The 26,415-nt window shown below is 34.9% G+C and overlaps 1 protein-coding gene across 5 annotated transcripts in view; it reads right to left on the reverse strand.

The window, feature by feature from the left end:
* Positions 1 to 449: 449 nt before the first annotated feature.
* The window catches only part of HNRNPR (heterogeneous nuclear ribonucleoprotein R), a 44,558-nt gene continuing 18,592 nt past the window's right edge, over positions 450 to 26,415 (reverse strand). For 3 of the 5 annotated variants that reach the window (XM_053208776.1, XM_053208763.1, XM_053208760.1), the window contains 6 exons: positions 25,105 to 25,281; positions 23,302 to 23,439; positions 20,688 to 20,900; positions 16,737 to 16,886; positions 14,009 to 14,130; positions 450 to 13,872 (listed from right to left, as the gene is read on the reverse strand). In XM_053208776.1, the coding sequence (XP_053064751.1) occupies positions 13,260 to 13,872; positions 14,009 to 14,130; positions 16,737 to 16,886; positions 20,688 to 20,900; positions 23,302 to 23,439; positions 25,105 to 25,281 (1,413 nt within the window). In that variant the 3' untranslated portion in view covers positions 450 to 13,259. The remainder of the gene's footprint in view (positions 13,873 to 14,008; positions 14,131 to 16,736; positions 16,887 to 20,687; positions 20,901 to 23,301; positions 23,440 to 25,104; positions 25,282 to 26,415) is intronic. The other 2 variants (XM_053208780.1, XM_027060116.2) reach the window with 1 other exon arrangement.

Raw genomic sequence — 26,415 nt, forward strand, 5'->3', positions numbered from 1 at the left:
GAGTTCTGGTCCTGCTGTATCTTTATTGTATAACTCTAGCCTAGGCAAACCAGGTGAGTTATGAAGTGAAATGGAAACAATAATGCCCCACTTCTAAAACACACACACATACACACACAGGCACGCACGCACACACACAAATGGAAAGAACAACTGTAATCAGAAAGGTGTTTAAAAAAAAAAAAAAGGATAATCAACACCACACAAAGCCATGGTTATGTATGCACCCAGCATACTTCATGACCTTCAGGTAGCCACTTCAAAGACATAGAAGCCAGGGAAGGTACAAAACAGGGCAACTAAGAAGTATTTACAAAAATAAAGTGGCTTTTACCTTCAAAGAGTAAGAACTCCAATCTGGAAAGAAAGTTAAGACAGTAAAATTGAATTCCATGTAAAATCATGATGATTGCAGATAAAATACCAACAAGCCTGGCTCCATTTTATTAAAAGTAATTGAAAATGAATCCTGAAACTCTAACTAGGAGATGTTTTAAAGCTAGAAAAGGAAACCTCAAAACACAAGATGTTTGTGACTTCTGTCAAAAGTACAAAAAAAGAGAGTAGTCTGAAAAACCACAAACAAGTTTAAGAAGCATTATTCAATGAATGGAGGCTACACAGTTAGCTTTTATTTCCAGGGGCAAGTTGTACAGTTATTCAGTGGCTGTCAGTAGTTTTACTATCACAACACAAAACAGCTCTTTTGCTCTTATTCCTAAAACTAGCTTTTGGCCCCATCTATAGTTCTGAGCTGGGGGAACCACCAGTCTAACTTTAACTAGATAGTAGTATCCCATTTATTCGATATTTCAAAGAAGCCGAATGACATCTACCCGGTAAAACTGCACGGAGCGAGTAAAATTCACAAGGTAGTACACAGTGGTGGTTAAAATGTAAGCTCTGGTATTGGCTGGGTTCAAAACCGGATTGGCTACTACTAGTTAGGAGGCTAGACCAAAATATCTCTGTACTTCCATTTCCACACTTACACTTTGCAGGGTTAAGTTTCAATGACTTCAGACAATGACAGCCCACTGGAGATATTCAGTACTAGCTCTTCTGTCATTTATTTTTGACTGAAATTATAACCAGTTCAACATGTAAACTTCAGTTCTCTCTTCCTGACTGAAGTTCCAGCTGGCAGTTATACACCTTAGAACTTTTTAAAAAAGAAAATGTTCATGAGCGAAAAATAAAGAGGCTGCAGCTAAAAAGACTGGTAAGCCAGTGGGTTAAACCATATAGTCTTAAGAGATGCGTAGTCCTGAGTGTCTTTTGAAAAGGAGCCATTATTTCCTTTCTTTCTCAACCACCTCAGCAGTCGCTCCTGTCAAATATATGAATACACTGTAATACTGCGACAAGAAAACGTGTTATCAGACACTAGATTAACCAGGTTCAAAAGACATAATGAAGTATGAAACAGCTTGACCTCGTAACAAACGTCAAGAGTTACAGGGAATGGAGAAAAAAGTTATTTTTAGTAAATCTATCCATCTGCACGAAGCAGTATCTGTATGTCTGTTTATCTTCAGGGAGGGAAGAAATGTTTCAAAGAACTGCTTAATTCAACCATGACCACAGATTTCTCATTTACAGGCTTAGTTTTCAGTAACAGAAAAATAAAAATGTAAGGAAACCTACCTTCACATTTGTTCTTTCCGATTCAGACACAAGTCACCTCACCTTTGTATTTTTATATTTTCTTTAATTAAAAATTGAACTATGTATAGGTTAAAATTCTTAAAATCAAGTTACTCTGACCATATCCAGTGGACAGTAAACTTATTTTTAGTTAACTAAACAAAAAAAATCATGGACACAATTTACAAACTTTTCTGCTCTCCAGGAGTAAATCTAAATCATACCCGTTATTCATGTGTTCCAATAAAGCGCTGCAACAGGAGCACAAAACACCTTTTAAATTTCCAGTGGCATTTCGGGAAGATTTGATGATTAGCACTACTATAAAATTCTATTATTGCCTCCCGGAATCTAATCTGAATTCTTTGAGGATAATGATCACGACTTACTAATATTGTTATTTCTAACTCCGAACACATTAAATACTCAGTAGTCGTGAAATAAATGGATGACGTATCAACTATCAATGTTAGGCAAAAACTAAACCTTTTCAATAAGATAGCTAACTTTTAGCCAATTCTCTAGATTTGACTGATGACGTGTAACACCAATCCATTTAATATCCCTTCTTAAGATTACTGTACTTTCTGAAAAGAAAAACAAGTTACTAGCTTTCATAATACCTTTCCAGGACAAAATCCAGAACTGGAACTTTTGGTAATTCCTATCATTGAGAGCTCACACTACGGAGAAATAAACAACTGTTGTACACATTTTTGCAATCTTCTAAGGTGGAAAACATCATGTTACATTAATAAAAAGAAGAGAAAGAATTTTTAACACCAGAAGACATGATGAAGGCTTACTTTGGGTTGGTCATCTTATTAGATTTAAACATTTTTTTCCAAATGTTTATTGATTCAACAAGCTCACATGATTTCTATACTGAGAATTTACACTCAGTGTTCAGCTCCTAGAGTAGTTACCAAACTTCTTTCTTCAAGGCTACTATATCCATCTACAGACACTTAAATATTCTGCCCTAGACAAAATCTTTGCGTAAATTCTAAGAAGCACTTATCGTTGCTTTGATCTCTTGTCCAGATTAAAACAAAAGCAACACTAAAATACTAAATATTATTTTTTAAAACCAGTGACTTTTCAGAATATATTGGCCAGATCATTATTAATGTGGTATTTCACATTATTAATAACCTCCCTCTGGCAGACATTTAGTCTACCCCAAACAAAACCTTGCAAACATTTTGAGAACTAGTGTTCTTAGAGCCAGACCAACTTGGTCAGTTATAAACTCAAAGAAGTGACTTGTGAATTTGGACATGATAAATAAGCCTTGGGCTCCTCCCAAATATACATTCATATTACTATCATGGTGACCTTAAATTCAGGACTGATAAATACAGAGAATCCCTGATTCTATTCTGAAATACCCATTACTTTAAGCAGTGGATCAAATGACACAGAATTCTACAAGCAAGAATTAATAGGCTTTTAACAAAAATACTGGTATCTAGTGACCTATTTATTTCTATAGGGCTCAGATTTTCATGAAATAGAACAGCAGAAAATACCTGGCATAATCTAACGCCATATTATTTTATCTAGAAAAATGTTCTAAGACCACCTTTCTTTCTGCATCAGGGGACAGAATATTTACTGTAAGAGTGTATTATGTAGGTTCTCCACACCACCAATTTTAGGGCTGAGCATACTGACTACATTTATGTGTGATTTTTTTTGTGCTCTTGCGTATGTACACGTACACACACACACACGCACACACTCAGGTCAGATAAATGAAGCTGTTTAACAGACTCTTCCACCAAGTCCTTGAAAAATGCAGAAAGGGCTGAAAACAAATATTAGATGATGGCAATAAGCCATTCCAATATACTAATACTTTAAAAATGCCAAAATACTGGTATAGACAGAACTCAAAAAGGAAAATAAATTTGGATTCTGTGAATAAAATACGTTGAAGTGAAATTTAAAATTTTCAAATAATTTGGAAAGTGGCACCTCTTTCTAAATCAAGTATAATTTTGACTAGGTGAAAAAAATGGCTTTCTCAGAGAACAAAATGCAATGATACTTTGGCCTAAATTTTTATAGATGAATGACAGATGAAAAACAAAACAAATGACAACTATCAACATAACACAGACATAAAAACACATTTTAAGCATCCACGTTAAGCTAGGACAAAACGATTTTAAATTCAAATTAGGCTGGCTTTATTTGAGGCATAACTTTTTACAACAGCCTTCAACTAAACATAAAATTGTTCATAAAAATATAAACTTTAAAGTAAACATAAAATTCAACATTTAATTCTGACCTCACATTATTTGGCCTATTTCCAACCTAGCAGTTGAGAACGTACACTTGGGAGTCTGGCAGAAAAGGGTTTTAATCCTGGTTTTGCCATTTCATAGACAGGTGAACCACTAGCTATATATAATAAATTCCTTAATCTCAATTGCTGAGTTGCTCATATGTAAAGTGGGGACAATACCACCTACCTTAAAGGGTTGTTGGTTACATAATATACAATGTCAAGCAATTCCTTAGCACAGTGCCTGGTATACAGTACTCACACCATAGTATGACTAACCCACCATAAGAAGAAAAAAGCTTGGCTAAGGAAAAGAAACAGCAGAGTATTCATTTTCTGTACTTCATCTGTATTTTTATTTTTCAAAATAAAGTTTGAGAGTCAAAAAGCCAATTATTTTGCCAAATTTATCAGGGACTACCTACCTTCTAGCCTCTCTTTATATAAAAAGACATACCTGCCATTTCTATTCTTCACGAGCATTTCCCATCTGTTGATCTTAATCCATATAAATTGATTTTAAAGTCACCTTTAAGGATTTTCCTTAATCTGCTTTAGCTTTTCACTGCCCACTCTAGATTTACTTTGATCTAATTAGTGAATATTAACCATGTTTTTTCTTTCAAAGTTCTGAAATCTCAAGAAAAATAAAAACACCCAGGTATTTTTTAGTAACCTATCAGCTTTCCCTTTCTGAGCTTTCAGAAGTTATTTTATCTTCCATGACTCTTGTAACACACTTCCTGATCTAATTCCTAAACAAACAGGCCATGACGTGTCCTTAGCGACCTGATCTTTTTTGCTCTTTCCTATTGTTATTTTCCATTAATTGTTTAAAACTTTATTAAAGCCTGTTTTTCTAAACTCCTTTCATTTTCTTGCAAACTATGCTCCTAAACTTTCCTCTGGATCTTGAACACTATTAATATATGTGGTGGCCTTTCCCAAAGTTTTAAATTTCCAACTGGACCAACCAGATCCTGCAAACCACTGCAAGTATCTATTGCTGGTATCTTTTCTACTAAGGTCTACTCTGAATCCCCAGAGGGGTGTGAGATAATCTATTACTCAAAGTGTAGTCAGGGACACTGGCATCACCTAGAAGCATGTTAGAAATGCAAATTCCTACCCCATTGCAAATCCATTGAATTGTAATATGTATTAAAAAAAAAAAAAAATCCCCAGGGATTTCCACCCACACTGAAGTTTGAGAAATACTGTTGAATGATGAATTGGGACCTAAACAGTTTTTAACTTGAAAATTAAAATAATCACAAGCTTTTTCAATATTATTTTGACAAATGCAACAAATGGTCTCATATATCTTTTTTCCTATTTTGAAAAGTTAAATAGAAACGATGTTACAACTAACATACTTACTCATTACTTTAAAAGAAGTTTTAATAAAAATAGTAATTGTTGGTTGTATTTAGACAGATCAGATTTTTCCACACCAACTCTATGTAGGTTATACTTAAATATGATTAACCTGGTAAGGTTCTGCTTAACAGGAAGCATGGAAAGTTTCAATATGACCAGCCAATGTTAAACATGTTTGGTTAAACATCTAACCAAAAATATTTAGTTATATCATAACTTGCCAGAAATATACCCAAGTTGCTCTGACCACACCAATTCAGCAAAATATATAAACCCCTTTATAATCAATAGGCTTAACAAAAACAATTTTTGATAATATTTTGATCAATATAAAACACAAATATTTCAAAATAACCATTTAGCTGACAAAAACAGTAATGGCTTTTTAAACAATATTCACTGCTGTTTGATCTACTTACATACAAACCCAGACAACTGATATGTGCAGATTTAAAGGATTCCTAACTCAAGTATTGGAAGTATAGGCATGTTTTTGTCTCCAAATTCTATTCAACAGTGCTTGATTGATACAGTATATGAAATCTTTGATAATGCAGTATTTTCATATTTAAGGAAATATGTTCCCTTTTACTGAAAATTGAAGCTGAACTCCTTCCCGCCCCCCCCCCCACCCCAATGTCACTATCCTTGACAATACAGGTCCTCACCTTTATCCTTGTAAAAAATAATTTTAAAGTGAGCGAACCTGTTATTTTAAAGGCATGACTTGAGTTGTACGATTTTGTAACTAATTTTAAGCTCCTGCCCTCCTAATAAATGGCTAGGCGGACCTAAAAATCACCCTTTGGGAATTTTAGGTAAATAGTTGAATAAAACACTACTTTTGCTTCTTAGTTTTTGAGGAAATGCCTATACATGATTGAGTTCAGTCACAAATTTCAAGTGTAAGTCAATAGAAATGTGTTTTTCATAGCTATAGGCAGAAAATAGTCCCCTACGTGAATATAATACACTCCACTGAAAATATCTAATAAAATCTAATTATTTCTAAAACATAAACTAAATAAATTCAGGGCTTTAGGTAGAGCCAAAAGATACCAAGAGCCTAAGCCTAAATCCATTGTCAAAAGCAAGGTCTCTTATTTTTGGAAAAAAACACACCATAAATCAGTAAGCTGCCGATCCTAACCCCAACTCTGTCAACATTCAAAGCGGCCCAAGTTTAAATATTTTTTTCTGTTAGAACATTCCTTCCTGTCTCAGTGAATGATCTGTTGATTTTGGACAAAAGGAAAACAAAAACAATAAAATCTTTCTGGAAAATACTGACCTAGAGGAAGTATTTTGTCTACTCTTCTTATATTAAAACAATAGGGCAATCACTTTTTTTCCCCTCTATTAGCTCACATTTATTTAACAGTCTTCATTTCAAAGAAACAAGGCAGAATACTCCCTGTGAAGGGTTTCTCACTCAATTTGTTTATAGATCATTAGGTCTCTATCACTTTCCTCCTAGATCTTTTTTTGCTGTTACTGGTACATATCTGCAGAAAAATGAGCACATTATTTCAAGTAAATTTCCATCTGAGTTGCAAAATTTCTACCTCTTTTGGTAGAAAGAACTCATGAGAATAAGTACTGTATTAGGGCTCTCCTCAACAGAATGGGATCAGTATTAAAAGAGAAATCCTCGTAAAGTTTAAGAATTAGCTCTTGATATGGTACTTCTTGTATATTGGAGACATTTCCCAATGATGTCCCTCCAACACAGCCTTCCTGAAATATTCCCTCACCACTTCTTCACCTGCTGACATGTTATGTCAAGGGGTCAAGAACACCAGGGGAATAAAATGCCTACTGAAAACACTGCGTTAAGTGTTTACTTTTGTCCACCTCTGTATGTTTTCTGGTATCATTTCCAAATGCCATAATTATATCAGAAAAAGTTAGTGGCAGCCTGTTATGCCAAAGCCAACATTCCCATCTTACACCTGTAGACCCAGGTCTAACCCCCCAGTAAAGCTACTTCCTGACACTTTAATAACCCCCTCAATTTCGGCCCTTTTATTTTTACTTCTTCCCACTCCTTCACTACCTTCCTTCAAAAGTTGCCCAATATCTAGTACTGAATCTGAAGACAGGAACTCCATTTGACCACAAAAGTCTCAATTATAGAAATACTGAATCTGTTTTCCACAATTGAAATCAGCACGCCCCACCCAAAATCACCAACACAACATTTTGAACATATTAGATTTTATTAAGAATATTTAACATTGTACAAATATTCCAATACAGTTATGGTACCTGAACACTGTACCAAAAGCACGATTTTTATTAAACTGATTAAGTGGTCTTGCAAATGGTCCTATTTTGATATTCTCATATTACTGTGTGCATATAGCAATGTAGTGTCTGCAGGAGCTTTCAGCTCAATTATATAAATAGCCTTATAACATAGTACTAAACATCTTAATTGGATTCATTAAAGTACAATTCTACCTATGTTACTGAACAAGCTAGAAAAGTCCCTTTTGTCCAACCATCACAGATGAGAAATCAAGAAAAGTAATGTTCACAGGATCCTAACAAAGTTACTACATAAAATGAAAGCCCTTGTTTATATTTGAGGAATTTAAGTCTTCCCCTGTAATATCTACTTTTCTGACCCCATGAAATGTGTTTTACTGTTAGTATATAAAAGCTAACTAGAGTTTGTACTGCGTTTTCCTTAACTTAGATGAACCCCTCAGAATCACTTGAGTGTTCCTACTACTTACTATAACAAGTTTTCCAAAGAGCACCATTATTAGTGCAATCTCTATCTTTTCTATCACTGATACACACATATAATATGTCAAAAGAGAAACAAGTACCTCAACAAAATAATGCAATTACTGCAATTTTTAAAGTACAATTTCATTGTAGCGATTTACAGGTAATCTATAGCAAGCTTACAGACAAGATTTCAGGACACTAGAACGTTTAACATACATCTAAGAGATTCTTCCTAGACTGATACACTCAACTGAGAAAGAAGGCATAAGAATATTAGGGAGGTTCTTCAGGCATGAATAATTACTTTTAATCAGACTTATTACAATTATTTTTTATGGGTTATGGTCAGAAATGCTTAGTTATTAAAGGTAATTTCCTTAATTTATTTACTATCATGGAATCCTCCATTATGAGAGATTTTAATCTTAAGTAATCATCTAAAAACGGACTCCTAAATTCTACCAGTGTCTACTAATCCCAGCAGCTGTCCTGGGTTTCAGACAAAACACAGTTGTTGACAGATCTGTGGTTTCACTCTGTTCAAGGTCCTAGTATTTTAGCTATGTAATTTCCTCTTGACCCAAAGTCATTATATCAAATGTATCTTTAAAACAAGCCCTCTGCCGTTTATGAAACTGCTAGAACTTTTAAGTTTCATTTTACAATGTTAAAATTTTCTGGAAGATTTAAAAATAATTTCTCCTAATGCTTATGAAACCCTCCATTCTATCAACACCTTCCTACTTTTACTAAAATTAGCGTGCAATAAACATCTCTTAAGATGAACTATGTGTTAAGTTACCCAATAAAAATGCAAACATAATAAAGATATTAGAGGGATTGAAATCACAGTAAAATAAAAGCAAATTTATTGTCTAAGAGACTTTAGAGTCTATCTTGTAAGGTGTCTATTTCGATCACTTAAAATATACCCTGAGTATTTCATTACTTCATACTTGCAGGCCTTTCCTGCTAAACTATAATTTGACAATACAAAGTATGAAGTACTTATTATATGTTCCTATTAAGAACAAAATTATTTAATATTATGTCTTATTTGTCTACAAGGCCAACATAAATGCCCACTTATAAAATATGGGCATCCTCCCACACTTAATGCCCCACTACTGATAAAAAAAAAATAGGAAAAAAAAATTTCTTACCAACAATTCCACTGGTTATCGTCCCCAGCGAACCCCACCTAGCAAGTCGACATCATGACATGTCAGGTCAGGGCAGCCTCAACCTCGCTTCCCTGATAGTCAGGTGATAAAAGGAAGGAGTTAAAACAGGAAAAGTACACTTGCAGATTTCTGGATAACATCTGAAAATGGTTAAAAAACAAAAACAAAACAAAAAACCCAGAGCTTCTGGTAACCTCTAAATAAAAAATACGTATGTATATATATTTAAGAAGAAAAAAAAACTATTCTAGAAAGATTAACAGTAACTACACTTCAAATTAAATACAAATATTAATTGCTGACTAATACATTAAATATGCAGTACTTTTAAGGCTTGGTGTTTGCATTTCAAAAATCAAAACTAATCACAAACTTCTAGTGCAAAAGTAAACATGCTTGGTTAGTGGATTTGTCATTCTGAATTCTCTAGTCAGTCACCCAATCCCCAGGCTTACTCAGAACTAAGTTAACAGAAGCTCCCATTCTTAGAGAAACATAAACACACTTATAAATCCAGTGCACTCTTTCTATAAGGCTTTTTCTTAGCTGCTCACTTAAGAAATGCCACACGGTAAGGGACAAAACTAACATTAAAATTTCTTCCACATACTTCAGTTGGTTTTCTTTAAGAATACTGGATAGCTCAATGTAACAAAATCCTCTTTGGAAAATCAAAACTGCAAATTTTACCATATGTAAAAGTCTTTATAATTGACAAATAATAGCCTTATAGCAAGTATTTACTGGAAGGGTTTTGGTTTTTACAAATAATACACAATTAATAAAACACAGGTATGATTATCCAAATGGGCAGGAGGCAAATGATGTAATGAGTTTCAAGAATATTATGTGGCTTTATGCTAGGAATGGAATTTTAGGTCTCTTCTCTTTTGGAATTTAAAACAAAATTTATTTTGATGCATGCTGTTCTTTTTAAAAAGAGGGTTCACCTCCTAAGTCAGATTTCAAAGTCAAATGAGAGAAAAATTGTCTACTAGCAGAAAGCATTGGGCTTTCTTATGCAGAATAACCCCAGTAACTAAGAAAACTGAAAAACAATTATGCTGAACTTTCGCTTAAAAAACTAACTACAGAACCATAGTAACTCAATTTCCATATCAATTGATCAAATAAACTTGGATTTATTAGAAATCTGGCAACTTATTAGAACTTTTTTGCTTTTAAAAAATTAAAACACCATCATATAAATACATACATTTAAGCAACTGCTATAAATGAGTGATCAAATAAAAATTAGCATTCCATTATGGGGAAGGGGTATATTTATGTCAGTCTCAGGAGGGTACCTATGAAGAGGTTGGCCTCAATATGAAATAAATAGATTTCCCAACGCACATTACTGCAGCAGGCTCATAAGTAAAAGCAAATGAATTAGGTTGGGGAACAAAAAAGATGGCACAAGAGCAGGAAATGAAATTTCCCAGAACTCATTAAAAAAATTCATTAAAATAAAACACCTAATGAAAATCTAAAACAAAGACCTCCTCAATGGACATATTTGAGGTTTATAGATTAGATGGTTAGATTTATTTCTGTGAAAAGTTAAGCTCTTAATCTATTTTCTCTGCTGCTACCGCAATAGTTTACAAGACATCAACAAGGGAAAAAGCTCTAAAATGAGATTTAATGCTCAAAAAGTTGTGTTTTTCTATTGAATAAAATAGCTACAAAAACCCTATAAAGCAATATTAGAGGGACAACTCAGGCATATTTTAATAGATGAGAGTAAAATATTATTTGCAATTAAAGGAAAGGGTTTTGACATGGGACCCAAATTTTATTTAGTCTTATGTTTTTGCTAGGGTTTATATTTTAGGATGGGTAGGGGAAGCAAAATAAATTAATCTGTTTCAGAATCACTGTTTTTCCCATTCCTAATTTTCTTCATAGCGACTTTGTAGCTGGTAACATCAAATTTTTAAAAAATACAAACAATTCAAGTTTTACTTGTAAATGCTTTCTTCTTTCCAAGAAAATTCAGGATTATATTTAAGTCTAATTTAGGCTTATTGCTACAACTACAGACTGTATTTTCAAAGTTTAAAAGCAGCATTTAAAGAATGTTTGGTGTCTTTACTTGCATACATGGGCATAAGAAAAACAACTAGATCTAAGCTTTACCAAACAGATACCCATGTTAATTTGAAAATACAACAGACTTATATAATTCCTTTATGAGTTTCCAAAAACAAAAGGAATATTAATAAGGCCTATTAACTTACTGAATTATATAATAAGTGTACTTTTAAAGAGAAATGAGATATAGACTTTCATCAGTAAGTATTCTCTTATTTGAAGTCAAAAGAGAAGCCATGAAACCCAAAATATGATCTAAGCACATTCATATTAAGTGGCTTATGATTTTGAAATTTACTACTGCTGTCATAAAAGACACCAAACAGGAACAAAACACATAATAAAGGTGTGTCCATTTTAATTAATTATTCTCTAATGGCTTATTTTTATAATTTAACGACATTTTAGACCCACCTAAGAATAAAACATAAGGGAAAATTTTATGGTAATTTGAAAGTGATCCAGACTTTTCTGCACTGTCAAGTTGGGATTCTTTTGTTCCTCTTATTCTCAAGTAAAACTGCCATTGCAATAATTCAGAATTTCTAAAGGAAACAGGGAAATAGGTGTTATAACTCGGCCAATAAAAACTTTAGCCAGGAGGGTAGTAAAAAAAAATAAAATAAAAGTAAGGTATTAACAGAAAGTCAGAAGTGGGAATTTTTAAGCCTCTCTTAAAAGGCATGAGTGCTTCTCAAAGCAAATTTACAATTGGAAATTATATTCCTAAACCAGTAACTGAAGTGATAGTCACAATCATGTACGCTAAAATTGATGTTTAGTCCGCAGTGCAATTGACGCCACAGTACTAACATTTTTTCCTGTTATACATTCACTTATCCAGCAAGTAAGTTCTTCAGGCAACAAATTATCCTTTATAGAAAGAATGTGGGTCAAAATAAATTGCAGTCTGCTTCCCCAGCCCCATTTTTATTTAACGCAAATTATCCAATGCCTGCAAGAATGTTCAAAAGCCTTTGAACCTGTTTTTATAAAAATAAAGGATAAAATTTCAAAATTAGAAGAGACTATGAGAGAACACCAACCAATAAAGTGTTATTTGGAATAAATACTAGAATTTAGACTAATTCTCAGTCTGATAGCCACGGTACATATTGGAATAGACAAGAAATTTTGCATGAATTTGATCACTCACATAGGCAGTTATAATTTGAAAACAATATTCCTCGCAAGGATTACGAATAAAATAATGTTTTAGGACACAATTGAATTTGAAATAGGTAATGTTTTGAATAGATTTTTTAGTTTTATTGAAATCTTACATGAACAAGAAATTGGAAATACAATCACATCAAAGAACAAATTGTCACGGCTTTGACGTTTAAGCCAAACAAATTTTGTAGGGCAGATTTCAAAAAGGTGTGAAGTTATAACAATTTAAAAACACAGTTAACCTACTTCTAGGAATGCAAAACATACAATCATAGGTTATTTTCAATACAAGAAAACTTAAATTTGTTTGCTTTAATTTCTTAAAACTACTAAGACAAAGCACTAGCTTGTATTTTTATTTACAGCATACTCCATACTCCTATGTAATCTATCCCAAATCCAAAAAAAAATGAAACTGTTCAAAACCAAAGGTTCTGCAAAATCATGATTTAACAGTGTGCTCAGCTTGTTTTTGAAACTAAAATGAAGCCTGAAACGATAAAAGCATTGTAACCCCCAGAATAAGGGAACTCTGCAAGCCCAATAATGTCCAAGAGCATTTATGAAAAGAGGAAAAAAATAAAAAGACTTGAGTATATATACAATAGTGATTTCTTCAGCCCAATACAAATGGCAGCAAACTGCTACTTTAAGATGAAACAGTTAAGCCAATTTTTTTTTTGAAGAATGTAGATCTAGAGCCAATCGGATCTTGCCAATATCATTTTCAAGCCCTCACTTGTCTATTTCCACTGTTGCCCATAAGTATCCTGATAAAATTCCTGGTTGTCATTATTGTAACCATAGTTACCAGAATAGTCACCACCTTGTTGAAGCGGCTGCTGAGCGATGGGTTGGGAACCCCAGTTCTGTTGGTTGTTGGTCTGACGGCGCTTGGAATCAGGTTGGTTGTACCCATCTGCCTTTCTCTTGCCTCCTACATTGCCCCCACGATTGCCCCGAGATCCACGGGAACCACGGCCTCTCTGCTGTTGTGCAGGACCCCCTCTGCCACCCCTAGAGCCTCTTGGTGGTCCCAAAGGTGCCCCCCTCTGTGAATAGCCAGCTCTACCTCTTGGAGGTGGTGCTCCCCGCCCCCTTGGTGGTGGTGGAGCACCTCGCCCTCCCCTTCCTCCTCCTCTTCCTCTTACTGCATAGCCATCATCATAGCCGTAGTAGGGATCTTCATAGCCTCCACGATAGTCGTGATAATCATAACCATAGTAATCATCATAGTAATCTTCATAGCCATAGTAATCTGGAGGGTAGCCATATCCACCTCTCCCCCCACCACGACCCCGACCTCTAATTGGAGGTGGCATACGAGGAGGAGGGTGATAGTAATAATCTTCATACCTAGCAACAGAAGGAAGGGAGAAAAGAAAAAAACAATTAGCTTACATCAAGACCAATCCTAAATTTTTTATTAACTTGATCTCTATTACCAAGTTATTCCTTGTTCAGAGATGTATTTATTAAAATGTAGACTCACGCAGTGCTTCTGGAAGCCTGTCTAGCAGCTTGGCGCTCTTTCCTTTTCTTGTCTGGTGGCTTGGCTAAGACTATTTCAATTTCTTCCCCTTCTATTTCTTTGCCATTCATTTCATCCATGGCCTATACAAAATTACAAAAATAAGTTTATGTTGCAAGTAAACTAGTACTTTAAAACATAATTACAAAAACATGTCTGTGCCACTTAATACAATTAATAAGCAATTTATTTCACAACTATCTTAACTGGCAAAAGAATGTGGGTGGCTCAGTCGGTTAAGTGTCTGACTTCAGCTCAGGTCATGATCTCATGGTTTGTGAGTTCAAGCCCTGCATCAGGCTCTACAATGACAGCCTTCTTAGGATTCTCTCTCTCGCTGTTCCTTTGCCCTCACTCCGCCCCCCTGCCAAATTATACTGAAAACAAACTTGATGTCCTACTATTATATTTAAAAAGGTAAAGGGGCTTCGAGGGCTGCCTATCACTGCTCCTTAATTCTAAATAACTAACCCCTCCAAGTTGAGCCATACCAAAGAAGCAAATCCACATCTGGGAAAAGCACCAGTATTAACACAAACTTTTCAGGATTCAAATTTTTAAATAAAAAACATGGCATTCAACATGTAAATCTGAAACTACTCTTCCATAAAAATCTTAAAGATATTAAAGACAAATGACGTTACTGAATGCGGTTGTCAATTAAACGGAACAAGACACTGACCAAAAATTGCCTAGGTTTCCCCCACAACACTTCACCTAAAACATACTTCCCCTGAACAGTTAAGAGCACAGAGGCCAGAACAGGCGTGGACTAATGAAGACTCAAGTACTCACCTGGGAAGTAGTAACCATAAGTATTCTATGCTCTGTCCTTTATCTACGCTGTTCCACCTAACAGCCCCTGCCATACATCAAAGTTCAAGTAACTCAGTAACAAGGTATCACCTCCTCACCACAGCTTTTCTGTTTTCTTACACAACCTTTTCTTCTCTGGATGAACAGAATAAAATGCTCTATCTATAAGGAGCATTCAGTGATAAAAAGTATCTGAACAAAGACTAAATCAGTCCTCCTCTACAAGCTAATTTCTCCCCTTTACCACATTAGCTTTTGGCTCCTTCACCTAAAGCAACTAAGTCAAGTCTACAAAAGCTTCCCAGATGCTGATAAATTTTGTAATGTGGCAAACCACCCAATCAATTTTTAGGATTATTTTTAATTAGAGGCAACTATTTATTTAATAAGGACTGAATGAAAATGAGTGTTTAGAAGGTATAAATTTATCAGTTATCCGTTTCATACCTTTGGCAGTTTCAGAAACCAAGCATTAGATTCTGTACTAAACTGTGAATTTGATAAGCAGTGCTATCTCATTAATTAGTTTCCATCAAAAAGCAAACTAACAGGGGCGCCTGGGTGGCTCAGTTGGTTGAGCATCCAACCTCGGGTCAGGTCACAACCTCACAATTTGTGAGTTCAAGCCCTGCACGGGTCTCTCTGCTGTCAGCACAGAACCAGCTTCAGATCCTCTGTCCCTCCTCTCTCTGCCCCTCCTCTGTTCACGTGATCTCTCTCAAAAATAAACAAACATAAAAAAAAAAGCAGCAAACTAATAAATTCTAACAAGTCAAAGATTCTATAAGGCACACTTTAAAGCAGTACACCCTAGACAGGAAACAAAAACTGCTCAAATTAGAGGTGGCACCACTCCACCAACAGAACATGTAGGAAAAGAACTAAGCCTGAATGAGTCACTGAGGATTTTGAACGTAATTCCCCAAATACATAAAAATCTTTTTTAGTGTTTTGTCTTCTTTCCCCAACTAGGAAAGGCAAGAGGAACAAGAAACTAGAAATTTTACACATTAAAAATGATACTGATCCATTGAGAGAAAAACAGCAGAGTATTCAGCTTTGATGTCATAGCCACCACACGAAACTACTTTTTTCACCATTTTCATTACTATCATCAAATCAACTATTACATGCAAGAAATATCTCTAACAACTACTGAAACCAGCAAAAGCAGTTAATACTATTAGAATTCTAAAATGACTGAAGAAAGACAAGACTAAAAGGGTGCCTGGGTGGTTCAGTCAGTTAAGCGTCTGACTTCAGCTCAGGTGATGATCTCACGGTTTGTGAATTCCAGCTCTGTGCTGGGCTCTGTGCTGACAGCTTAGAGCCTGGAGCCTGCTTTGGATTCTGGGTCTCTCTCTCTGTTCCTCCCCCACTTATAATCTGTCTCTTTCTCTCAAAATAAATAAACATTAAGAAAAAAAAAAGGAACTAACCATTCTCTCAGAACACATCTGCTGAATTAAATATGCTGTACTGTGTGTGAAGTCATGTACAAGGCTCAGGTTCCTTCATAAATCCACAGAGTAGTTATAGTACATTCATTACCTGTTTTACCATTTACAACAGCTAATTAATACACCTTGTAATATTTCCAAGGCATCACGCTATCAAACCCTAGGTTTACAAAAACAATACAGAGATTAAAAATACTTGCCTGAAATCACAAACCCAGTTAGTAATAATCAGGCTTTGAAATATGAAGTCTTACCTGTTAAACTATTACCACTTCAGATAATTAAAAGATAGTTCCAGAGCTCGGCAAAAGCTGAAAACCAATTTTATTTCAGTTTTTAAAGTCATTTTATGGGCTTAGCAAGTTTCAACAACAAAATTCGAATATCAAGATGCAAAATTTCAAAATCTCTACCTTAACAGCTGCTCCTCTGTCTTCAAAATGAACAAATGCATAATCTTTCAACTTCTTCACTCTTTCGAGTTTTCCAAATTCAGAAAATGACTTTTCCAATATTTCTTCTGTCACTGTAGTAGCCAAGTTTCTCACAAATAAAACTTTCACCTAATACAACAAATACACAAAATTGGCACTGGCTACTTAATTTTAGCTGAAGTCTTACACTAAAAGTATTTCTTCCTATCCTCATGGCAACCTTGCCTTTTCAAAAACATTAAATATTAAAAGTACATCACAGAAAGTATGAAAACTACCAAGAAAATTATTGTCAGTTACCAATTTATATAGATTATTGGGTCCTTCTCTTGCTCTGCCATTAAAATCCCTAACACTGTGAACAGAACCCTCAAGGAACCAACACATAATTGCTAGGTTGATTCAAGAATTTAACATTGTCCCTCAACACCCTCTAAAACAGTATGTTTTGGGGCTTTCCCCCCTAGAACTGAGTGAGCAGATTCCTAAGTTCATATGAAAAAATAAACAAGAAATAGGGGGGAAAAAAAGAACAAAAGAACAAAATTTAGAGACTAGCCCTACCACATATAACAAATTATAACTCTTAAATCACTGAAACAGTGTAGTGTTCATCTGGGTAAAAATAAAAGTTGGGGGGCGCCTGACTGGCTCAGTGGAACATGCAACTGCTGATCTCAGGATTGTAAGTTCACGCCACATGCTGGGTGTAAAGTTACTTAAAAATAAAAACTTAAAAAAAAGTTGGATTTATACCTCACACTATATATACCAGGATAAACCCCAAATAGATCAAAAACTTCCAAAGGGGTGGACAGGGGTGGGGATGGGGAGAGACTGAAAAATATTAGAAGAAAATAAGGGTAATTCCTTTATGTAAACATTGCTCTAAGGGAGGCTCTGTGATTTAAAATCTATTACATAAAGGAGTGATAAAATTCAACTACTAGAAATAAGTGACTTTCATATGGCAAAAAATACCAGAAATGGAGCCAAAAGACAAATGACTTATATTAGAGTTCATCTTTCTTTTTTAGTATCAGAGCTCCAGGAAAAGGAAAAAAAAAAGCTCAATGGAAACAAAAAGATATGCGTAATTCACAAATACATGGTTCATATAAAGAAACACAAATGGCCCTCAACATATTAAAAACTTAAGCCCATGCATAGGAAGAGAAGCAATCACAATGGTTTTGAGATATATCATTTACCAGACTGGCAAAATCCAAAATAAGATCATACACTATTTTAACAACGATGAGGAAAATGGGCCTCTTGTATTTTGCTGGTGCGTGAGTAAAACAGTACCAGGGGAATATAGCAGTATCTTAATAATTACAGATGCATTTACTCTTTGGCCCACAATTTTATCTCTGAGAATCTATTCTACAGGCATATGTGAACTTGTATCAACTAACAAGATACAAGCTCATTCATCATAGCATTGTAATAATAAAACATTACAAACAACCCAATGTCTAGTTGGCTGAACACAGCACAGTATAATCCACAGAATGGAACTATTATGTAACCATAAAAAACGAGGAAGAGTTCTAAGAGTGGATATGAAGAGACTAACAGCACACACTTTTGGCAAGACATTTTTTCCCTTTTTTCCAGCTCCGAAATAGGGATCCAACTTACAGTCAATGTGACATGCAGGCACTATGTCATAATTTAATTGGCAACATTTAATAATTTTTTAGTGGTATGCATAATAATGGTACACTTCCTTAGAGCTGATGAAATAGGATAGTGAATAAAGCAAATATAGATCAGTGAATATAGTAGGTTACCTGTAACCATCATGTAAAGTCAGGAAAGAATCTCTAAAAGAATAAACCAGAGACTACTAAAACTGGGTGTGTATCAGGGACAGGGAATATGATAGATGGGATTAAGTAGAAGTGGGACTTCTTTGACTATACCTTTCTTCATAATTTTGATTTTTGAACTAAGGAACTGTATTACCTATTCAAAGAAAAAAATTAACACACTCACTGAGTAAGTTGTTACCTTAGATAAAGGGCTATATGAATAAAAATTATCTGAGGAAAGGTATTAATTCAAGGTGAAAAAACCTAACATCGTCCACTTTCACCTCGACCCCCTTTATTTTTGCAGTGTTGTCACAGAGGTCAAACTCTATGTTATATAGGCCTCCGTTGGTTTACTTTTCTAAAAAAAATTCAACATAGATCTTTTATTCTTTTTGGAGATGAAACCACAACATACTATATAAAAATTATTTGTTGAAACTTTGTTTAAAACGTTCCAAAGGAACAAAGTCCCTTTAAGAAAAATACATTTAGGCTCTTAGGTTTTGATTTATTATAAAACTGACCCAAGTTGACAAAATATCTTCAATGAATTACAACACTGATAGAATGAAGTAATACCAGAAGCTTTTACTCTTTAGGGTAGGACCCCCCTGTTGGAATTTAGAAAACAATAAAGAAATCAATATTATTCGATCAAATTTATTCAATAAGTATTATTCAAGTTTATTGAGGCCTCCCTTTCTTTCTGAAACTTGTTTATGACCTCAGAAGAATATTTCCTCGCATAAAATGTTGACGTTTTCTAACCCTACAGAAAAAAGTTTAGGATGAATTTCAATTTGAAAGGTTACAAGAGGTATGTGAAAAGTGTTGATGAGCAAATTACCAGCTACACTTACATTCTCTGGGAATTTTATTCACCTCTTATAATGTGTAGATATATTACACATTACACATGCTACTTTAAACACGTTTTTATAGAAAATGTAATACAAACTATACTGTTTCTACAAGGCAGTCAAAGTTGTAAGGGTTCTTAAGAGACTTATCCAATTCCAGTAAAACAGAGAACATCCAAGTTCAGTAGCTTGCCCAAAGTCAAATTGCATTAGAATAAACAAATGGAATTAAAATGTTAGTAAAAAATAAAAATAAAAATCAGAGCTATTTAAATTCCCCGTCCCTTCCTTAACACAAATCTATTCAAGAAATGGGAAAAAGATACTGAGCAGCACATGTGAAAGCCTCTGATTCATTTTCAATGGATCTTCTCTTAATCCAAAGAGGTCTGTGCCTACAAAAACTGGATCATACTAGTAAAAACTGGGGCTGGCTCTCCTTCAAACTAGTTAGAGTGAAGACTACTTGCTCAGAACCTGGAAAAAAAAAACCTTTAAAGAAAGACTTCTTAGTCTAAAAGAATTCAACCACTAATTTCTAGCCATCAAAGAGTTGCTGCCTTATTACCAAGAAGGGAAGAGACACACCAAAATACACAAAAACTCACTAGAACCAGCAGAGATGCCACTCTGATGTGTCCCTTCAATCCCTGGAGTCACCCAAAAGAAAACCTAACCATCAGATCTCATGGCACCATTATTTACCAGGCAAAGATCGCAGCAATGCAAGTATAAGATTCAGGAGGAAAGCAAGGGCCTGCCACAGGACTTGCCATGCATATTTTACCACTATCACGTAACAGCAAACATGATAACCCTTTGTCTTTCTTCTTGGAGACAATACTCTAAGGGAGCTTGACCATTAAATGAAAAAAGTCATAGTATGGTCAATGAAGATTACAATTCATAATCTCCAAAACATTACTTTATTCAACAAGTCCTGGTCTTTTATAAACCTCTGTATCCCTCCTAGTGCCTAGCACTAAACAAATTCTCAGCGTGTATGAAAATACTTAAAGGGATTTCATTTCAGTTCCTTTGCACATTTAATGTCTGGGAAAAGGGAGGATTAAAAGAAACTTCTGGATACCAAGACAGAATGTTAAGTTTGGTATTAAAGCAGGTCCTTGCCTAAATAAAGATCAAGCGCTACAATCTATATTTATCATAAAACCTTTAAAAATTGAGCTATATTCTAAGTATAAAATTTAAATGATAATCTCACCCCCATCCCAAGCAACTGCATTTACCTTAGCCATGACTTCTGGATCTGGTTCTTCCACAGGGTCAGCCCATTCAACTGTAACTACATTTCCCCATACTTTTACTTTTCCACTCATCAGCCGGCGTCTGGCTTGTGCTGCTGACTTGTGATCCTCATATTCAAGGAAGCAGAACCCCCGATTCTTCTTTTTGTCATCGGGTTGATGATAGAGAATAACGTCCACCAAACCCTCTGTTAAACCAACAGCCAGATATATAAGCCAAAAGCATCCACCACACATCTAGCGATTAGGCAGACCTAAATCCATTTGCCGAAGAGCAAAAAATATTGAAGAAGCCTCAAAAGGGTTCCCTAATTACCTAGTAGACAATTAAATCAGCATTATTAGATATGGGTTTTGACACAGTATTTTATGTTCCCTTTTAATTTTTCAGGGTCCTGAGGGTACAGCCATAAACAACAGGTCCAACCACTGTATGCTGACGTATAATATTCTATAGTGTTGGAGTGTTTGATATAACATGACCTTGTAATTTATGAAAACACTACCAAGGAACTTAAAACCCAAATTATTAACATAAACCCAAGAGAACTTACATTCAACAAATACTCATTACCAAAAATCATCTTTGGATCTAACTTAAAAATTAAGGTTTTTGCCAAGAATGAAAATGACTGCTAAATATTACTGTCTTGTGTTCTCATCTTTCCACATATGTTCTTTCTAGGTAGTATCGGCTACTTTGTACTTTTAAAAGCTATCTACATCCTTAAGAATGCTTAGGTTTTGGTTCTAGCCCAGACTTAAAGACATTTCGAATTTAACATGTCCAAAACCGCAGTCACCGCTCCCTAAATCTGTCTTCTCTACTTCTCTAACAAACAGTCCCATCTCCTGGTTCTCAAGATAGAAATTGAGGACTCATTCTTGATTTCTTCCTTTACCTCCTGTACTCCCCTACCCAATTCTGAGCCCATCTACCTCTTTCCACCTTCATGGCTATTATCCTAGTCCAATCTTCTATCTTAACTACCATGACAGCCTCAACTAATTAATTAGCTTCTCCCCTTAAGCCCCTCTAAACCATTATCCATATGGCAGCAGAGATAATATTCTATAAGCATGAAACAGACATTACTCCCTGCTTGAGACCTCCAAATACCTTCTCATTACACAAAGAATCTAAACTCCTTACATGGTCCACAAAAGCCCCCTGTGGCATCTCATACAATTCTACCCTTAATTCTACAGTAATTTGAAGAACACTGGCCTTCTCTCAGTTACTTTAATACACCAACTTCTCTCTTGCCTTGGAGCCGTGGTATGTGTTGCTCTCTTGGAACGCACATCCCTTTGCTCTTTGAATGCTACATCCTCCTCATTCGTTGGGTCTTGGTTGAAATGTCATCTTATCAGAAAAGCCTTCCATAACCATCAAAGCAAGGATAGTAGCTATTCTCTAGCTAGGTATCATCTCCCTCTTCTCAGTGCTTACTGCTTACCCCAATGTATAAATATTTCTTTAATTTTTTTGTCTTATCTCCTTTCCCAGAATATAAACTCTACAAGGGCAGATAATACATCTTATTCACCACTGTATCCCAGCAAATAGCACAATGCCACCACTTAACAGGCACTAGATATCAACACTTGCTGAAGGAATGACTAAATGGGTAAGAAGCCAGAAAACTAACAAAGTGATGAGGTCAAAGAACTGCACCATTAGGGGTACGTAACCAACACAACTGTGACAGGCGGTGGCAGTGGTTACAAAGCGGAATGCTAGAAATCAAGATTTGGAGTGGGGAGAATTTCTGGCGGCAAGATCCAGAATGTGATCTGGATGTGGGGGAGCTGAGGTAAAGAACTGGGGATGAGGTGGTCATTAAACTAGGAGGCTAGGGGATTGGACAGTTCATCGATATACATGTTAAAGGTACTACAAATAAGTCAATTTAGGGCAGAAGAGAAACACTACGAGCCAGAGCAATCTCCAATTAATGAAAGACTGAAACCAGAAGAGTAATAGATGACAGCATCAAGGAAGGAGAAAGGATAATATATCTGGAAGACAAAAACATGGTTTTTATGAGGGGAAGTAATGGTCTAAATGTTTTTTTAAACCATAGCCAGCAACAGTATATCCCTACCCACATTAAAAAAAAAAAAAAAAAGGAACAGGAACAGGAAATACCATGCTAAATCATGCATAAAAAGTGAAATTAACAGTTTTGTTAAATTTTGTTTCAGTTATAAATGTATATAGACCTGTGATGTTCAACAAACTTCTCAATTCCATGGATTTAGAATCAGAAATTTTCCAAAATCTGATTTAGACAAGGCAACAGGAAGGATAAGAACTCTCACCCTCTTGGCCCTGAAGCACACTTAATGTTGGGAAGCCTTCAGGGCAAGACTATGGCAAAAGCTAAGGCACAGAAGTGAAGGGGTCATTCCAAGAAATTAAGGATGAGAGGGAACACACTTAGTCCAAACCACTGCAAAGTAGAAAGGAGGCAACTTAAACATTGAAGATTTGTTTGAATTTTTAGATTAATATACACCTTTTTTTTTTTGTACTTATAAATAGTACCACAGACGTCCCAAAACTAACTTCTACTAAATACATTTTTGTTTTACCTGTGACTTTACTGAATTCTTCCAGAATGTTTTCCTTAGTCTTATTCTTCGGAATTGATCCAACAAAAAGCCTGTTGTTTGCCACAGAAATGCACACTCCAAGGTGTTTACCAGGGCGAATTTCATAGCTGTCACACTGCAAGGAAGAAGAGAACCAGATACCCCACAACCATCCCAAACTCAGGACGACTGATCTCAATCTAAAAAATTCAACAATTTAAGGTCAAACACTTCCTGCTTCATGAACTCACCGAGTTCCCTCATGCTTACCATTATATAAATGTGTATTTTAGAACTTGTTATGGTCTCTCATCTTAGTTTGGTTTTGTTAACTTTCACTGCTCCTCTGGATAAAAATGACTCAGTTATTTCACTTTATTTTTTAAAGTATCTTATTTAATATTTCAATGTGATCTATCTGAAAAATTGTCCAGAGAACTTCAGAAAAAATACCCAAGACTGATCATTCAGGGTCCTTGGAGATAAAATTAGATACAGATAAGCCAAAGGCAAAATAACAATACAAAAAGAGTAACAATTATGTATAATTAATACAAAAGAAATTTAGAAGAATTTCACATTCTACACAAAACACAGAATTCTAAATGTATACATGAAAAGTTTTAAACAGCATATCAAACACCTTCAAAATACCTTCAAAATTACATGAAATAATAGGAAATAAAAAGTTTTATTTGAATCACTATGGTGATAGTTTCCTTGGTAAACTTCAGCTTCTTAGGTTTTAACATTACTTACCCATTACCTTACTAAAAGATATGTGATTATTAAAAAATAAAATCATCCATACATTACCAAAAATGTGGAAATAAAGCGTTGAAAACTTTCAATAATAAGTCAGAAGGAAAAGTCCCTAATAAAAACTAAAATCTGGGTCAAGCTAGAAGTGGAAGTAATTTAGAAGTGATTAATGAAACCAAAAGCCCTGGTGGAAGAGGTACCCATTCTAGAAGGACTGGAACTAGACAAAGTGAGGCTTTTAGATGTCTGGAAAGAGTAGGCAAAAACAATGACACTGTTATTTTACGTTACTGAGATGGTTGTACCAATACAGGAGTGAAGATACACCTCATTTGCAGAACTCTGTTACTCCTACTCCTCCTAGTAGTAGTCATACTATTGTACTACTAAGTACAAAGGGTTAAAGGCCCTGCAAAAAGGAAATTACTAGATTACAGAAGATTAGCTATAAAATAGTAAAAAAAAAAAAAAAAAAAAAAAGGAGAGAAAGATTAAAGACAGAGAAGGCTGAAGGGCCTGAAAACAAAATATAGAAAAGAATAGGCATATACTTAGAAAATAAATTGTATGATTAGGTGGTGACAAAAATAAAAGAGTCTCAATAATTTCCTGAATTATGTCCTAAAAGTCGCTGTTACTCAGTTATGCTCTGCAGAATCCATCCCAGCCTTCATTACCCTTTTGAGAATCTTATCCTAAAGTTTAATAGTAATGACTGACATCCTTTCTGCCTAAAATCAAAAGGGAACTGCAGAAGCCAAATGCATATTCAAATGAAAGTTTAGTTACTAGCCAATCTAATAAATAACTTCTAGGAATTATGAGAGACTTTCTCTGACACATTATTTCTTGGGTATGTTCATTCTTTTTTACTTTTATAATCAGAAAAGACAGAGCAAAGATCACGTACCAATTTAATCAATATATAACCATTCAAAGCAAAAGCTGAAGAAAATAATGTTAACTGCAAACATTTTTAATTGAGGTAACTCTCTCAAATAATGACTTGCTACACGGTGTGTATTTCTTTATCACATACCAGTTTAACAGCTTCCTGTGCAGCTTCCTTTCCACAGAAGGTGATAAATGCATACCCTCTGTTCTGACCAGACAGTGGATCCATCATAAGACGTAGATCCCAAATGGGACCAGCCTTTTCGAAAAGGGGTACCAACTCATCCTCATATAAATCTCTTGGTATTTTACCTACAAAGACCTGAAAAAAAAAATCTCTGTATTACAATCCCAATGTAAACATTTGATTTTAGAGTCATAAAGCCTAACTGCCCTTTTTCTAAGGGGCTAGGGGCACAAAGATGGTTAAGGAGGAGTAAGTACAATTTGAATCTTTGGGGGTTAACCTTAATGTTGATTTATTATGATTACCTTAGGGTCATTAACACAGAACAATATTCTATAGGGAAAAACGGAAGCTAATTAATAAAGAGTGTGCAAAATTCATACAACTCTAAATTTTTAATTTTTATAGTTTTTCCTTTTCTCACAAAAATAACAAAGGGCATGTATCTATCTTTGGGAAATATTTCTGCATTTTTATAAAAACATTCATTGAATAAAGACTGAAGTGCTCTTCCTCAAGCTTTCTCAACTCTAGTATCTTTACCACTTAAAACTCCAGAGCTTCTGGATGGAACGGGAGGGTATCATGCTAAGCAAAATTAGTCAGAGAAAGACAAGTATCATATGACTTCACTCGTATGAGGAATTTAAGATACAAAACAGATGAACATAAGGGAAGGGAAGCAAAAATAATATACAAACAGGGAGGGGGACAAAACATAAGAGACTCTCAAATATAGAGAACAGAGGGCTGCTGGAGAGGTTGTGGGAGGGGGGAGGGGCAAAACGGGTAAGGGGCTTAAGGAATCTACTCCTGAAATCATTGTTGAACTATATGCTAACTAACTTGGATGTTAAATTAAAACAAACAAAACCCTCCAGAGCTTCAGTCTATCCCTTTCTCTGTCAGAGTATTTCATTTTAAGGTGTGAAAAAAATTCATCATTTGAGGATTTGGTGCTCTACCTTAATTAAAATTATGTAATAAGGATTAAATTATAACATAAATTAGAATTAAACAATCAAAAACCTTCTCAGTATTTAATATCAGATCACAATTTTCAAGTTTCCACCATGTCGGCAACATCAAAGATAATCTTTCACATGAAAACATTTGCAATCCACACACAGTCTTAAAGAGTAAATGTTTGTGTTAGAGATGAATTTTCTAGTGAAACACATCTTCATCTTTTCATACTATGAAAAATGACCTGATTAAACAGCAATCCAAAAGATGGCCAAATTATTACTAGATATTAAGTTTCTGGTG

Source organism: Acinonyx jubatus, chromosome C1, assembly GCF_027475565.1.
Source record: "Acinonyx jubatus isolate Ajub_Pintada_27869175 chromosome C1, VMU_Ajub_asm_v1.0, whole genome shotgun sequence".
Taxonomy (NCBI): Eukaryota; Metazoa; Chordata; class Mammalia; order Carnivora; family Felidae; genus Acinonyx; species Acinonyx jubatus.